This window comes from Musa acuminata, chromosome BXJ3-10 (assembly GCF_036884655.1).
Source record: "Musa acuminata AAA Group cultivar baxijiao chromosome BXJ3-10, Cavendish_Baxijiao_AAA, whole genome shotgun sequence".
Taxonomy (NCBI): Eukaryota; Viridiplantae; Streptophyta; class Magnoliopsida; order Zingiberales; family Musaceae; genus Musa; species Musa acuminata.
Genome location: NC_088358.1, coordinates 18,660,317 through 18,677,500, shown reverse-complemented (window position 1 = coordinate 18,677,500; position 17,184 = coordinate 18,660,317). Strand labels below are relative to the sequence as shown.

At 38.7% G+C, this 17,184-nt stretch overlaps 1 protein-coding gene and 1 long non-coding RNA gene across 5 annotated transcripts in view; both read left to right on the top strand.

The window, feature by feature from the left end:
* Positions 1-4,311, top strand: part of LOC135651351 (homeobox-leucine zipper protein ROC2-like) — a 4,412-nt gene extending 101 nt beyond the window's left edge. Inside the window, exons 1-11 of the mRNA XM_065171401.1 lie at positions 1-400; positions 936-1,156; positions 1,401-1,518; positions 1,661-1,849; positions 1,938-2,324; positions 2,414-2,515; positions 2,611-2,811; positions 2,894-3,068; positions 3,162-3,433; positions 3,501-3,596; positions 3,675-4,311. The exon at positions 1-400 is cut by the window's left edge and continues 101 nt beyond it. Of these exons, the coding sequence (XP_065027473.1) occupies positions 314-400; positions 936-1,156; positions 1,401-1,518; positions 1,661-1,849; positions 1,938-2,324; positions 2,414-2,515; positions 2,611-2,811; positions 2,894-3,068; positions 3,162-3,433; positions 3,501-3,596; positions 3,675-4,016 (2,190 nt within the window). The 5' untranslated portion in view covers positions 1-313 and the 3' untranslated portion in view covers positions 4,017-4,311. The remainder of the gene's footprint in view (positions 401-935; positions 1,157-1,400; positions 1,519-1,660; positions 1,850-1,937; positions 2,325-2,413; positions 2,516-2,610; positions 2,812-2,893; positions 3,069-3,161; positions 3,434-3,500; positions 3,597-3,674) is intronic.
* A 247-nt stretch (positions 4,312-4,558) lies between these two features.
* On the top strand, positions 4,559-16,734 carry LOC104000015 (FHA domain-containing protein DDL). 4 transcript variants are annotated; one of them, XR_010501846.1, is made up of 8 exons: positions 4,559-4,715; positions 4,814-4,890; positions 11,363-11,397; positions 11,574-11,640; positions 12,485-12,542; positions 15,570-15,695; positions 15,771-15,818; positions 16,022-16,734. It is a non-coding gene; the product is annotated as an FHA domain-containing protein DDL (long non-coding RNA). The 4 variants fall into 4 exon arrangements; XR_010501844.1 differs by having other exon boundaries at positions 4,814-5,743; XR_010501845.1 differs by having other exon boundaries at positions 4,814-5,767; positions 11,367-11,397.
* Positions 16,735-17,184: the final 450 nt, after the last annotated feature.

Below are 17,184 nucleotides of genomic sequence, written 5' to 3'. Positions count from 1 at the left end.
CATGCATTAAACCCACTATTACTTTAATTTCTCCCACACTTCTCGCCTTCTAAGAGGGAGAGAGAGAGAGAGAGAGAGAAGGAAGCGTGAGAAGCAGTGCTGCTCGTCCTAGGACTACGTCTTGGTTGTCAACATTATTTGGCATTAAAAGCTATGCATCTCCCTGTTCACCTCTGCTGTTTCTCGATATGTAATCCAGTTACAAGGTCTTCTCTAAGAACTTTTAGGGTTCTCCCAGCCTAGAGATAAATAAAGGGAAAGAGAGGTGAGCCTAGGGTTTGGTGCAGAGGGAGGGGTTATCCCTGCAGGGATTATGATTCCTGCAACGCATGTGGCATCGATGATCGGGATGAACAGAAGTGCCGAGTATCAATCCTCGGCGGCTCTATCTCTCGGTCAGGTGAGCGAGTCTAAGCATTCTTGTTCTTTCTATTGCCTTTTAGATCATATATGTGATCTCCATGGTAGTACTAGGTTTTGCAGGACTGACTGAGAGAAAGAATGAGATCAGTTTCTTTTGTGCATGTTCTCTAGGTAGAGTTTGGTAGAGTTAAAGATTTAAGGGTTTTTGGAGCCATTCGATGTCAAATCCTCCTCTCTATATGAGAAACAAAGAGATGAAATGTCCGTTTGGTGGTCTTTCATCTCCCTCTACTTGTTGTCTTGTTCTCTTGTTGAGGAAGATGCTATGACACTTTTTTCTTTCCTGCGTATTTTGGAGTTTTTGAAGGGTTCTCTTCATCCTTTTTCAGTACCCAAAGTTCTCTTGTGTTTTCTTGAGAAACAAATGGGAGGCTAAAACTGTAGGAGTGACATGTTGTCATCCCTTTTTCTTCTTTCCTGTCAACTTCCCTTCTTCTTCTTCTTCTTCTTCTTCTTCTTCTACGTCAAGTGCCTGTTTCTAACTTTTGTAGCCAAATTTGATGGATGAACAGGAACCCCCATTTCAATACCAACATCAGCATCAGCTTGTGGAGATTCCGCAGACAACGGTAGCTGAGATTGAGATGCCAACGGTTCGGGATGACGAGTTCGAGACCAAATCTTTTGGCGACAACATTGAGAATGCCTCCGAAGACGATCGGGATGGGAACCAGCGGCCTCGCAAGAAGCAATACCACCGCCACACTCAGCACCAAATACAAGAATTGGAGGCGTAATAACTCGTGCCTGTTCTTCCATTCCTTTATTGCTCTACATAAACTCTCCCAGTGATCTAAGCGGGCATGCAAGTCTCTCTCTCTTTCTCAAGATAAAAGGAATAGGAGAAGAGAACATTTAATTCTATTTTCCACAATGTTTTTATTTCTCTTTTAATCTCATTAAATATTACCTCTTACAACTTTTGGAAATGCTTTCTGATTGGGGAAGAAAAAGAACATGCCTTTGTTTCCTCTCAGTTTCTTCAAGGAGTGTCCTCACCCGGATGACAAGCAGAGAAAGGAGCTGAGTCGCGAGCTTGGGCTGGAGCCTCTCCAAGTCAAGTTCTGGTTCCAAAACAAGCGCACCCAAACCAAGGTTTAACCCTAAACCTCCTTGAATCGAATTCATGCAAATGACCAGAACACTTTTTGCCACCGCTGTGTTAGTCTGGTTATCCGTAATGCTCAGTAGTCGATCTCTCTCTCTCTCTCTCTTTCTTATTTGGTTCGTGACGTAGAATCATCAAGAGAGGCACGAGAACTCGCGGCTGCGGGCTGAGAACGAGAAGCTCCGGGCCGAGAACTTGAGGTACAAGGAGGCACTAAGCAATGCGTCATGTCCCAATTGTGGTGGCCCTTCGTCTCTAGGAGAGATGTCCTTCGATGAGCACCAACTCAGGATCGATAATTCTCGTCTGCGCGAGGAGGTTTGTATCTGTTCTTGATCTTTACATGACCTTCGAATGCTCGGGTACTTCATCGAACGTCTAAAAATGCCGTTGAAATGCCTGCTAGATTGGTAGATTATCTGCCATAGCCGCCAAGTACGTCGGCAAGCCCGTAGTTCCTCACCAGTTATTCTCTCCGATGGCTGAGAGCGACATGCTTGGGGCAGGAGACTTACTCGGGAGCATGTTCGGCCACAGGGAGATCGAGAAACCCGTCGTTATCGAGCTCGCAGTGGTTGCCATGGAGGAGTTAACAAGGATGGCGCGGCTCAGTGAGCCTCTATGGACGATGAAACATGGTGACTCATTCGAGATACTGAGCGAAGATGAGTACGTGAGGAACTTCCCTAGAGGAATTGGGCCAAAACCCTTGGGAATGAAGTCGGAGGCGACGCGTCAGACCGCTGCGGTCATCATGAATCGTGTCAACCTGGTTGAGATGCTTATGGATGTGGTAAGAGAGTTACAGTTTTAGGAAAGCTTGTGATGAAATTGATTCAAGTTGCTTTACTTATTTGTCCATATCACCTTGACGATGAACAGAATCAGTGGTCGAATGTGTTCTCCGGCATTGTATCGAAAGCTATCACGCTCGAGGTGCTATCCACTGGAGTTGCAGGAAATTACGATGGAGCTCTACAGCTGGTATATATATATAGTAGCTTCATATACTGTATCTTCTCACACTTTGCAGTTGTTCCTAGCGAACAAGGATGAAGCTTATGATCTTGAATTCTCAGATGACGGCGGAATTCCAAGTACCATCTCCTCTTGTTCCAACCCGGGAGATCTTGTTCGTCCGGTACTGCAAACACCAAGCTGACGGAAGTTGGGCGGTGGTTGATGTTTCCTTGGATACCTTACGCCCTCCTCTGGTTGCAAGGTGTCGAAGAAGGCCATCTGGCTGCCTGATTCAAGAGATGCCTAATGGATACTCGAAGGTAAAAGAACCTGTAAACCACAAAACAATGAGATGCTGCTTCTGATTCTTATCGCATGTATGATTCATTCCCCGTCGTGCAGGTTACTTGGGTTGAGCATGCTGAGGTTGACGATGGATCTGTTCATGACATATATAAGCCCTTGGTTAACTCGGGTCTGGCATTTGGTGCAACGAGGTGGATTGGTTCCTTGGATCGCCAATGCGAGCGCCTCGCAAGTCTAATGGCAAGCAACGTTCCCTCTGGGGATATCACTGGTAATGAGCTTTTCTTGTTTGTTTCTATTCACTTTCATGCTACAGCTAATATAGCGGAATGCAAATAAGTGGAGATGTTTTGTGGTGTCGCAGTCATAACTACAGCGGAAGGGAGGAAATGCATGTTGAGGTTGGCTGAGAGGATGGTGACGAGTTTTTGTGGTGGTGTGAGTGCCTCCACCGCTCATCAATGGACTACGGTATCCGGTAATGGTGCAGAGGACGTGAGGGTGATGACCAGAAAGAGCGTTGGCGATCCTGGCAGACCTCCCGGAATCGTCCTCAACGCTGCTAAATCCTTCTGGCTTCCTGTCCCGCCGAAGAGGGTCTTCGATTTCCTCCGCGACGAACGATCTCGCAACGAGGTAACACAATCTTATCACTTCACAATCTAAGTCGATTTCTTACCTCTCAGTTTTGGTGCATCGACAGTGGGATATCCTTTCAAATGGTGGTGGCGTTCAAGAAATGGCTCACATCGCCAATGGCCGAGACCACGGCAACTGCGTCTCTCTTCTCCGAGTCAATGTAAGCTTATAAACCGCTTGTGGAGTACATTGATAGTCCCAGTTTCTTGCACTGGACTAACTGATGCTGATCTATTAGAGTGTGAAGTCAAGCCAGAGCAACATGCTGATACTGCAAGAGAGCTGCACGGATCCGGTCGTCTCCTACGTGATCTACGCGCCGGTGGACGTGGTCGCCATGAACGTGGTGCTTAATGGTGGCGATCCCGACTACGTTGCTCTCTTGCCCTCCGGCTTTGCCATCTTACCAGATGGCGCTTCTGCGGCGCAAGGTAGCCTCGTCACTGTTGCATTCGAGATACTGGTCGACTCGGTCCCGACCGCGAAGATCTCGCTCGGCTCGGTCGCCACCGTTAACAGCCTCATTGCGTGCACTGTTGAACGAATCAAGGCTGCATTGGTTGGCGAAAACGTTGCATGAGTCTGAATCATTTGGGTAAGAGAGAATGGTTTTGCCTGCTTCCAATTCATAATTGGTGGCTCCACATCTGTGGGTGGTCTTGTTGAACAGAGTTTCCATGTAGCTACAGAGGCCTTAGGGTTTATATTATGCTATCTCAAGAAAAGAATCATGTCATGACTTGGTACTGAGTAGCTTAGAATTATTGGTAATTTTGTCTTGAGCCCTTGAGATGATGAAGGGTTTGATTTTGTTTTCCTTGATCTGTTTAGTTATTTTTTCTTATGAGATGCTCCTAAATGCAGTTTTAGTTGTAGAGAGAGGTTGTGATGGTCTCAAAATTTCAGTAAGAAAATAAATCTGTCCTGTGGACGTGTTCTTGAAAAAGTCAAGTTGTTCATATGCTCAAAGCATACTGTGGCGGCCCACCGCGGCCGTGGGTTTCTCCCGCGTGGGCCGAACCATCGCCTCCATGGGAAGGCCGCAATCACTCGTCTTCGCGCTCTCTGATTGGGTTTTCTGGGCTTAGGGTTAGGGTTTGGACTGAGAAGCCGCGAGGAAACCGGCAATCGTGGAGGGGCGTGGAGAAGCCGGGAGTGGCCGAAACGGATCCATTTCATGGCAGTATGGGACCCGTTTTACTCGGTTGCGGGAACTTCGTGCGCAAAGTTCACATGGCGTCCGTCATCGGAGCCGAACTCTTCGTCGTCGTCGTCTAAGGTTTCATGCATTCCCGCTCCTGCCTTTTTCTCAGTGCGGCTTTCCTTCTCCATTGGCAATTTTTGCCCTTTCTCACGCATGGATATCCTCGCATTTAGGATTGTCAGAGACTTTGTTCTCGTTCTTGGTTTTATCCAACTGCTAGGCGAGTAGGATCGTGATGGCAGGAGCATAAGTACGTTGGCTGCTTCAAAACAAGGGCTTTTTAACATGGCTTATGGAGTTTCCTTTTTGCCCTTTCGTATGATGGTTTGAAGTTAGGGTTTTGCCTTGGTTTTTATAGAAATTACCAATTTCTAAAAGTTTGTGCTTTTTGAGTCCCATTATTTTGTTTCGTATTATCAACCAAGGTGCGATTTTGCTTGTTATTTTGACTGTAGTGTTTATTCGGACGATCTTAAGAGTGATTTATGGGCTAAAAGGAGCTCGAGCTCGACTTTCTTTTCTTTTTCCTTTTTTATGTTGAATGTAGGATCTACGGCCACTCTGTTGCAAAGATGGCGCCTGCTGTGGAATGCAGGAAATGCAAACGACGGGTCTCATCTGATAGGTCCAGTTCTCCTAATAGTGATCGTCATTCCCCTCTCAGGAGGACCTCCTTTCGAAGAGAAAGATCGCCTGCTCCTCAGAAGAGCTCTCCAGAACTAGGTCACTGACTAAGAATTAATTGAGCTCAGTCTCCAGTGAAAGCAAATGTGTCCGATCGAGCTAGGTCAGCTAAACACATGCGGCAGCTCAAGGCTAGTGCTTCACGCTCACTATCAGCACAAACCAATCGTTCAAAATGAGCTCAAGCTGAGAGGTCACTAGATAGAGAGCATGGGGGAAAATTAGGCAGGGAAGATCATGATAAAGGGAGGCACAAAAGACATATGGAGGTTAAAGATTTTTCAAGGGATAGGAAATCATTAAGAGAGAAGAATGATGGTGTTTCATTAAAATCATCAAGGCGGGATCATTCAAATTCCCCAAAAGGATGAATCCTTAGGAGCAGATACAGTTCTCAGCCCCTTACTATGGCTTCGAAGGTTGGGCACGGGGTGACGTGTCGGGTGATATCTACTCCTTGTTCTTTATTTCTTTTAGCTGTCAGCTATGTTTTTACCCTATTAAGTCATTATATGCACTAGTCATGTACTTTTTTGAATGTTCACCACATACTTTTTCATGCCAAAACAAAGTTGATATGAAGAATGGACAATCGAATATTTATAACTAAGATGATCGTAGTGTTTAATAATGTATAAGACCATTCGTGATATATTATATAGAAGTGCATAGACCTAATGCGGTGCATCTAAGTTCAAATGCTTGTTTTATGCAAAAGATACTGGTTGTATGCTTTTATTATTTCTAGATAGTAAAACCTGCCTTTCCTCTCAAGACAAGTCCTACTTAAAGGCCTTTTGGTTGAAGCAACACAGTCAGGTTGCATCCTAATTGTTTATCCTTTTAATAAAGCACAATTTGTAGAGAATGGTTTGTTGAATCTCGGATTTTGATGATGAAATCAATTGATAAATTGTTTGATCTAATCTATATGTTAAGAAAAGTGTGCAGGTCTAACTATGATAATTAAGACATTTAACAAAATATTCTAGTTTCGGAACATCAATTGTTCTTCCGGCGAGCTTCCAACGATCTTTCGGCAAACTTCCAACGATCTCTCGGTTATGTTTCGACGGACTTCCGGCAAGCTCCTGGACTTCACGACGATCTTCTTGGCGAGTTTCGACGAGCTTCTTTGGCAAGTTCTTGGACTTCTCGGTTGGTTCCGGTAGAGCTTTCGACGAACGTCTGGACTTCTGACAAACTCTCGAACTCCCAACGAAATCTCAATCTTGATTTCGGCACAACATTTGTTTTATGTCTTACTGCTATCGTAGTTAATCCTGCACACTTTTCTCAACATATAGATTAGATCAAATAATTTACCATTTAATTTCATTATCAAAATCTGAGATTCAACAATCTCTCTATTTTTTATGATGACAACCAATTGGTGGCGGAGTTAACCGTAACTCCCCTTATCTATATGTCATTATTGAGAAAACACATTCTTGAATTCAAGTATCAAACCGATAAGTCATATTTATTTAAACTTATCAACATGCACATTATGATACTTATCATGATTTACTAATACGATATCATGTATTTATTAATCAAAATGATGTCAAGGCATGACATCCATTTTCAAGTCCAATGAGAATAAACAATCATCATTTTAAAATATGATATTAGGAATAATGAATTTACAAGTCATCATGTCATATTTCGCTACGTTTCAAGCAAACATTTTGATACATATTTTTCAAGTATGTATTTGACGATACCAATCATATTTAAAGTCATCAAGATATTAAATGCAAAATCACTTCATGCATGATAAAATGTTTCGGGCATAGTCTTTCATTACTATTTGTATGAAATATCATCATGATATAACTTTTATAATTTGTAACATTTAAAAGTTCACAATATTAAGAATATGATATTGCATCATTGTATGGTAAAATTAAAAATTTTCAACATTAAAGAGATCATAATATTTTCACCACACTGCAAGCAGTGCTCACTACTTGTAGGTGGTGGTACTGCTCAGTTGGCGGTAGCACCGCTAGTGGTCACGGGTTGTAGGCGGTGGCATCGCCCACAACCTGCCCTATATAAAGAACAAGCTAGGGTCGGCGGTAGAACCAACCCCAACTCATTCTACACCTTTCCAAAGTGCCCCAAACCTCTTGATCCTCTTGCTCTCCCTCTAGCAACTCAAAAGAATCCCCATTTTTCGACTAAATCAAGGATCAATCTCAAACATCCTTTTGGTGATCACAAGAAGAAAAAACTACTAAGGTAATCCCTAAACCAAATTGATTCTCCCTTTGCATTACTTATTCTTGCCTCTTATTTGTCTTCAAATTGTAGTCTTCATGACTTTTAAAATATCCTCAAGGGATAAAGGGAAGAGGAGATTAGATGAAACCTATGACTCCCTATTTTTCGATTCTCATCAACATGCCCTTAAATTTTCAACCATAGAATTTAGAAATGTTCATAAGGGTAAATATGTTGATTTAGAGGAATTAAGTGATTTGGAACCTATTCAATAGTTTGTTAACCTAGATATCCTCATAATCCTTTAAATATGTGAACCTATCTATCCTAGGCTTGTTAGATTGTTCTATAATAATTTACATGTGGATGAAACACGGTAGGGTCTCCACTTATCTCTTAGGACATCATATACCCATTACGGATAGCGTAATTTGCAACTTCATAGGAATTGCAGAGAAAAATAGAGGTTGTTATTTTAGTGGATAATGAGATGAAGCATCAGCTGAGACCACTTATTTTGAAGCCTTAGGAACCATCTTTGGTAATCCTAACTTGTATATTCTTTTAAAAAGCTGCGAACATTTGTTACCTTTAAACACCAAACTACTTCAGCACATCTTGATAAGCATTATAATTCCAAAACAATATCATCATGATGAAGTTAACCAAATAGAAATAGGAACAATGTATTGTATTATGAAAGGGCATGAAAATTGTTTTGGCTACCTAATACAACAAAACATGATTGAACTATCGAAAAAGGATATGATGCTTCCATATGGTGGCCTGATCACAAGACTAATCCATGCTTGTGATATAGATATCCCACCCCACGAAGAAGTTATGAAACTAGATAGATTTATTATCATAAATAGAAACCTACTACGAAGATTAAGGTGTATATTCAGAAATGGGATATGGACTACATTACTTAGAAGGACTGATCCCCTCCCACCTGATCCAGAACTTGAAACACCAATATTTAGGAGAAATCAATCTCCTCCTACTGGTCCCTTTGAGGCAACACCTCCAGCAAAGCAATTACCCCCCTTATCTACCGATAGTATAGGGACTCGAATGGATCGATTTGAACAACGTCAAGATTAAATTTTAATTGAGTTGTAGCAGATTCATCGACAACATAATACCTTGTTTAGACATTTTGACTTGCCATCGCCTGAATAGATGTGTATGTCTTTTTGCTGATGACAAAGGGGAAATCAATCTCCTCCTACTGGTCCCTTTGAGGCAACACTTCCAGCAGAGCAAACACCCCTCTCATCTACCGACAATATAGGGACTCGAATGGATCGATTTGAATAACGTCAAGATCAAATTTTAATTGAGTTGCTACAGATTCATCGACAACTTAATACCTTATTTAGACATTTTGACTTGCCACCACCTGAATAGCTGTGTATATCTTTTTGTTGATGACAAAGGGGGAGAAGTTGACGAAATCCCTCTCTTTTATGTTTGCTTTTTTTGATGTTGTAATCTTGTGCTTACTTTGATGTTGTGATCTCTTTAATGCTGAGAATTTTTAATGTTATCATATAATGATACAATATCATATTCTTAATATTGTGAACTTTTGAATGTTATAAATTATAAAAGTTATATCATGATGATATTTCATGCAAGTAGTAATAAAAGGCTTTGCCCGAAACATTTTATCATACATGAAGTGATTGTGCATTTAATATCTTGATGACTTTAAATATGATTGGTATCGTCAAATACATACTTGAAAAATATGTATCAAAATGTTTGCTTGAAACGTAGCGAAATATGGTATGATGACTTTTAAATACATTATTCCTAATATCATATTTGAAAATGATGATTGTTTATTATCATTGGACTTGAAAATAAATGTCATGCCTTGACATCATTTTGATTGATAAATACATGGTATCGTATTAGTAAATCATGATAAGTATCATAATGTGCATGTGGATAAGTTTAAATGAATATGACTTATCTGTTTGATACTTGAATTCAAAGGCTTGAATTCAAGAATGTGTTTTCTCAAGAATGACATATAGATAGGGGGAGTTAAGGTTAACTCCATCACCAATTAGTTGTCATCATAAAAAAGGGGGAGATTGTTGAATCTCGGATTTTGATGATGAAATTAATTGGTAAATTGTTTGATCTAATCTATATGTTGAGAAAAGTGTGCAGGATTAACTACGATAGCAGTAAGACATAAAACAAATGTTGTGCCGGAGTCAAGATCAAGATTTCGTTGGGAGTTTGAGAGTTCGTTGGAAGTCCGAACGTTCGTCGGAAGTCCGAACGTTCGTCGAATGCTTTGCTGGAACCAACCGAGAAGTCCAGGAGCTTGCCAAAGAAGCTCGTCGGAACTTGCCAAAAAGATCGTCGTGAAGTCCAGGAGCTTATCGGAAGTCCGTCGGAACATTGCCGAGAGATCGTTGGAAGTTCGCCGAAAGAACAATTGACGTTCCAGAACTATAATGTTTTGTTAAATGCCTTAATTATCGTAGTTAGATCGTAAATTGAGTTAGGATTAGGATGTGATCCCACTAACTCAGTTAGGGGCCAACTAGGCCCTTAACAGGGTTGAATTGGGCTGGATTGAACAGCACATTCATCACCTGAAATCAGGGCCGGTGGTGGCACCGCTTGGGACTCGGTCTCCCAGGTGTTCTGGGCAGTGGTACTGCCCAGACTAGGCGGTGGTACCACCGACAGTTAATGCTGTTAGGCGGTGGTACCGCCAAAGCTCGATCTCCGAGCTTTGTCAGGCGGTGGTACCGCCTAGCGTCAGTCTACAGGCGGTACCGCCAGTACCTCGAAATCCAGAGATGTGACACTTTTTTGCTTCAATTCAGAAGCCATTAGGGCCTATAAATATCCCACCCTTTTCTGCATGAAAGTACACGAAAAGTATTAACATAATCTTGAATTCCTGTAGTGTTAAAGTGTTGTAAAAGTGAGAAGAGTCCTCCCTTCCCTCTCTTAACTTTGTAACCATCCAAGAAAGAGGAGTGAGGCTTGTAAGGGTTATCTCCTAAACCCGGTAAAAGGAGAAAGAGCTGTAAAAGATGGTTGGTCTTCGTTTATTGAAGGAAGGCTATTAGTGGACGCCGGTGACCTCGACAGAGGAGGAATCCGAAGTGGATGTAGGTCACAACGACCGAACCACTCTAAATTCTGGTTTGCATTTCTATTATCGTCATTTACTTACTTTGCAACCGTTTCACTTTCTCCTTACGTGCCTTTCACTACTTTACAAGAAACACGCCTTTAAGTCATTTTCTGAGATTACCTTTCAACGAACGAAAAAGTTTCAATAACCAATGATTTTTTTGCTGCACTAATTCCGCGCCCCGCTCCCCCCCCCCCCCCCCCCCCCCCCAACCCCCCCCTAGTGTTGCTCTTGATCCTAACATGATTGTACTTCGTGCAAACTGTACTTTCAGTCTCTTGAGTTTCAATTGTCCTTGCACTGTGGACCTGATATCATATTGGACACAATAGATTTGCAAGGATGCTTCAACCATATAACACAAATATAGCATACTTGTGTCAAAATCCAGGTTCTTGTCCTGTACATGTGGCACTGAAGTAAAGATTTATTATCTTGATTACTTTTCCCTTCGCTAATGTTCTTATTTTAGCTATATATTGTATTTTATGTTAGTTATTTTTATAAATAATTAAAAAATTAATTCATAAGTTATGCTACGTTATTTATTTTATTTCATTTTTTTATTCAGTTCATAATTTTTCTTCCAATGTTTGTGCTTGATGTTCTTAGCTGGTTCATTCTTTTGTTTTAGGCAGGGATGATGCCGAAATCAGCTGAATATGCTTGGTAATATTTCATTTGATGAAACCTTTCCTTGTCCTGTTCTCTTTATAGCTTGTTTGTTATTGATGCAGTTGCATTTCTTTTTTCTTGGCCATTGTTTGGTACCTCGTATTTTCTTTTTACTACACAAAAGCATCCATAGGTTTGGCACTTGACCCAAGGACAATGTTTTCATGCAGGGGTGCTGAAAATGATTCCCTTGCAAAGATGAAGGCAGCCGAGAAGGCCCTGGAAACAAAAGAAAAGGTTATCATCTTCATATGTATATATATACATATGTATACACAGGGTCTGTCGTACCGAGCCGTACCGCCCGGTACGGGCGGTATGTATCGGTCCGACAGGTTTTCGGTATGCGGATCGACTGTTACCGGTCCGAGGTACTGTGGCAGTTACTGTAGCACTATAGCAGTGCTACAGTACTCGGTACACCTGGGTGTACCGCTCGGTATACCGTACCGGTACCGAGCCCAGGTCAAAATACCGGTACGGTACGGTATTACGAACCTTGTGTATACATATATGTGTGTGTGTGTGTGCGCACACACATTAGGCTGCGGTAGATTGGATTAACCTGTACCTTGGTGAATTCTAGAGGACATTATTTATTTGAAGCTCAATCTCCTTAGGTTAGGCAAGATTCATCATGACATGAAGACAAATTTTCTGTAATATGAAAATGCATATGCTGTACTGATAATATTTTGATTTGGGTGGAGATAGCTGACATCTTGTGACCCATCTTATTTTTCATCCATTTCGAACTTATTTGGCTGTTGTTGGCGCTGTTGATCTCTATTCCATGTCTTCTGATGACACCCTTATGTGAAATCTTCTCAGTCAATGAGCTTTAGTTCTAGGTAGTTTTTCATTACCTGGCCTAGGCTAAATTGCAAACCCTTCTCTGAGATGGTGAAGTCTTATCTCCGTACCTCTTTCAGCACAGATATCTCTTGTATACTGTGCTGGTATCATAGTGCTTATTAATCGTATTCATTACTTACAATTCATGCCACCAGGATGAAACTCTTTGTATTTTGGTACTATAGATAATTAATATATTTTATTATCATTTCTTTTTGTTATGTAGCAAAAGCCATCATTTGAGCTGTCTGGGAAGCTTGCTGAGGAGACTAATAGAGTTCAAGGTAATTAACTGGTTGTTGAATAAATATCTCACATAAACTGTAAATCTCAATTCATGGTTTGGGTTTGCAAATTAACTGTGTCTACCTTTATTTCATTCTTTATTTTAAAAAATGAAACGAAACTTTTACCTGCACTTATCATCTCTGAAGTATTTACAAGTTCTTATATGCTAATGCTATGTATATATATATATATATATATATATATATATATATATATATATATATATATATATACATATATACATACATATACATACATATACATACATATACATACATATATACATACATATACATATACATATACATATATATATATATATATACATATATACATATATATATGTATGTGTGTATATGTATGTATATATGTATGTATATGTATACATATATATATACATACATATATACATATATTTATATACATCTATATATATTTATGTATATATATATACATATTTATATGTATGTGTGTGTGTGAATTTAGGTCTTATATGATAATACTTATTTGTCTGAATTTAGGTGTGACTTTATTATTTAATGAGCTGGCAAATGCTCACGAGCTAGATATAAATGGCAATTATATGTTTTCAAGACTGGGGAAGCACTCAGTGGTGATTTAGTTTATATACCTCAACTAATTAAACTAATGCTCATATTGCTAGGATTTTTCATGATTATGCTTCTCTTTCTCAGTTATGTGGAGTTTTATCAAATTAGCATCTGAAGCAATGATTGACTAATATCATTAATAAAAACCTAGAGAATGTCTGAAGCAATGATTGACTAATATTATTAATAAAAACCTAGAGAAAGGTTACTCTGAATTTACAAAACCTACCTTGTTTCATATATAGGTTTTTACTTTTCTCCTCTTCTTATCCTTGTATTTTTCCAGCATTCAATATTTTATCCTCTATTATTTCAGCTTACTTATTTTTTTTAAATGATTTTGTCTCTGATAGACATTGGAACCTTATTTAGGAAAATTATTTGAACAAGTATTGCATAATCACTAAATTAGTTGACCCTAGCTGGTCTGACTTTTTAAATATCCACTTTAGCTGGTCTTGCATAATATGATAGTGATGATGCTCTTTAGGAAGTTGGATTTGACTTGACTCTCATCCTTTAGAATGCGATTATCAAATTGGAAATGAGTTGCTCAGATTACTAACATGGAGCCTTGAGGTCCATGTAAAACAATAAAAGAAAACATTCGGTCAGATCCTCCTTGCCACTTAAAGTCCAGTCCTGAATCCTCCTTGCTAATTAAAGTTGAAGTTTGTGCTGAGGAGTGCTGATGTAGGACAACCTAGTGGATGTTTAATGTGAATAAAGAATTGGGTAGGGAGTGGATAATAAATAAGAAAAATGTCAAAACAGAGAGAGAGGAGGCAAGAACATCATCTTAGTTTAAATTGTAAGGAATAATTATTAACTCTAAGACAACTACTAACTACATAAAGTATTTAATGGTTGTATTTTTTAACATGTGATGTCAAGGTAAATTGTAAAACAGAGGATATCTTGGGCGAGCACCAAGTCTCCACTCATAATGGAGTATATCGGAGATTTCTTATCGAATGGAAAGGCCTTGGAAATGAAATTGCACATGGATCAGATGAGAAGAATTTCAATTGAACTCTACAGTCAATACTGCCTTAATTCATCGGAGGTGAAAATTTTCAAGCAGGGAAAGTTGATGGATATCACATCACATTTAATATTTATACTAGATATACAACGAAAAAAGTCGACCCTAATTACTTTGTATTGGTGATGAACTTAGGTTCAAGCTTAGCTAACATATTCGGGTTCCCACATGACACCATCTCTATGCTATTTGGTTCTTATTTCTTAGATTGACAATGAAGAAACAAATAAAAAAGGAAAGAATTATATTTCTATAAGGAAGATAATCATGCATGAAGGAGAAATATTATTTGATAATGTAACCTGAAAATTTTTCTTATCAAAAAAATACCAAATATAATATGTTTAAATCACTTTAATATTATTTTGTTTTCTTTCCTGTTAATTATTCCTACGTAGGAACTAGGAATTTTAATGGGATTATCAACTTTGGAACAAATAGTGATTCCCACAAAATGTGTGATGGATGTGTGGCCTTGGTTCCCTCCCATGTCAGTTGGAGGTCTTGGAGCAAGGTTAAGATCTATCACTCTTGCCTTCCTCTCCTTTCCTATCCTGGATAAGCCTATTATTTATACCCTGTTGAAACCCAATCATCTTGAAGCCAACTTACAATGAAGACTTGTAATTCAACTTCTCAGCAATGTAGGCCAGCTGGATGATCCAAGGCCTTTCTCCTTGACAGAATTGGTGATCTTTGAATTGCATTATTTGTTCTCTATTGTTTAATTAATATTTTTGTGAATCAGGCTTTTTCTCCTCCTCTCTTTACTTTGTTTGTTTATCTATTACCCACTCCCCACCAAATTTAAATAACTGTCTTGTCAAATAATCTTTATTCTTCATGAATGTCTTCTTTCTTTTAAAATGATTTACAAGAAAATTCTTTCCTCTTTTCCTTTATTTATTCCTTCTTTGTCAACCTAGAAAAGTAGAACAGAATTGTAACCGAAGTTGCATTGTGGCAACTCAAATATTTTAGTTGAATCCGAACCCTAGTTCATTAATCCAAAGTTATTCAGGTCGAACTTCTTTCCTAGCATGTCTAGTATAAATATTACATGTGCTTGATTTCCGACAAGTGTTGAGTAGTAAATACACAATGATCGAAGAGAAACTAAGAGTAACTGAAGTTTAACAGGAGAATAAATGTATTGCATGGGGTTCCCTTTATAGATGTCGCTGGACCGTACGAAGATTGGTGGCACCATGTGGGTCAGTCTTCATGATAGATGCCCGTTGGCATCTTCTTTTCCCCATTTTTCTGTTTATTAGAATTGTCAAGGCTTCTAGTTTATTCGAATCATTTACTTTTTTAACTTTCCCAGTACTATTCCATTCGACATAAATTGCTAATTGTCTTCTCAGATAAACAGAGCCTCTATATGTGCACCTGCAGAATCTCTACCTTTGTGGTAGAGAAGAGGGGTTGCAGACATCCCAACAGATCATCCATCTTGTAGCAAACAACATGCTGTTATCTATCCAGTATAGGTCAGAATTTTGTTTGCTTCTATTATTTGATGATGCCATGAGATTTTCTTTTGAATCCAATATAGTTCTTTTCAGGCTTGTTGAAAAGGAACAACCAGATGGTTTAACATCAAAACAAGTAAGGTAATATAGTATACAAATTAATTGTATATGTATATATATATATATATATATATATATATATATATATATATATATATATATATATATATATATTTCCATGAACTCATTTTTATCATTTGTTTAAAGATATAAAACTTTCCAAATCTTCATAATCAGTTGATTTATCTCAGTTTGCATTTTTAACTTGGTATCTAGACGTGCAGGATAATCATATTGAGCCACAACATGGTAGTATGAACTTGAAAAGGATACTATTAGGTTTGGCAACGGTAGGTATGATTATTAGTTTCACATGATTTTAATTTTGTTTCCTCTAGATATAAACATGTTCATTTCTCTTTTGCAGTAGTAAAACCAATGTTAGATCTCCAATTATTAAATGTTAATATGACCTCGTGTTTTTATAAAGCATAAGCCACGACAATGATCGCTAACTGTGCTCATGTTGTTGCCCTTGTATTTCAAAGTTATTTTATTCTAATCGGCATGAAAGCATGACTTGCAAATTTTTAAATGAGGAGAGAAGAAGCTGCCCCCAATTATGGTATAACTAACTCATCATCATATCTAACATACGTCGATATACTTGCTTGCAGCCAGGAATATGTATCATTACATGAGAACCCAGGTTGAAAAGCCAATCCTAAAGGATTGTTGATCCAACAATCAGTCCGTTGAAATTGCTGCATTTGTTTTTGTTATTGCTGGCTTAGCCATTCTGGTGAGCAAAATTTCTGATGCTTTAGAGTGCACTGTTTTGTTCAGATAAGAGCTATTTTTGTATATGATTTTGACGATACTGGAGTTTCTCTGATGCCGAATTCACATTTATTGTTTCTTTTTATCATGTGTGGAGGAATTCTGTTCTAATAAGATTCATTCGCAAGTAACTCATTTTGTCTGAGGGGGCATAGTTGATCGAGGATCCAGAATGGGTTATTTGTGCGTTGGTAATCGTTTGTGGTGGTGTTCGTTGGTCATCCGCTTATTATACGTCCAATAAAAAGACATCCAGGTACGCAAACTTCTTATTTCTTGTAAGTTTCATGTCCTATTTAACATCGTCTCTTTTGTTTGACAAAGAAAAATTGAATTTAGTTAGAGCTTTATGCGAGCATCATAAAATAGGAGTGTGATTTCTAAGTAATGGATTTCTTTTCGTGTTATAAGTCTTTTTTAATCTTTTTTCTTGAGAGTTATACTTTGAAGAAATTATTACGTCTACATGAAATCAGTCCTTTAAGAATATCGATTTTCTTTGAATATTAATATCAAATGTCAAATAAAAATGAGTGGATATCAATTTTCTTTTTAAAGCTATTTTTTATTAACGTGAGGTGAATTGAAATGTCTAATATATTTGCAT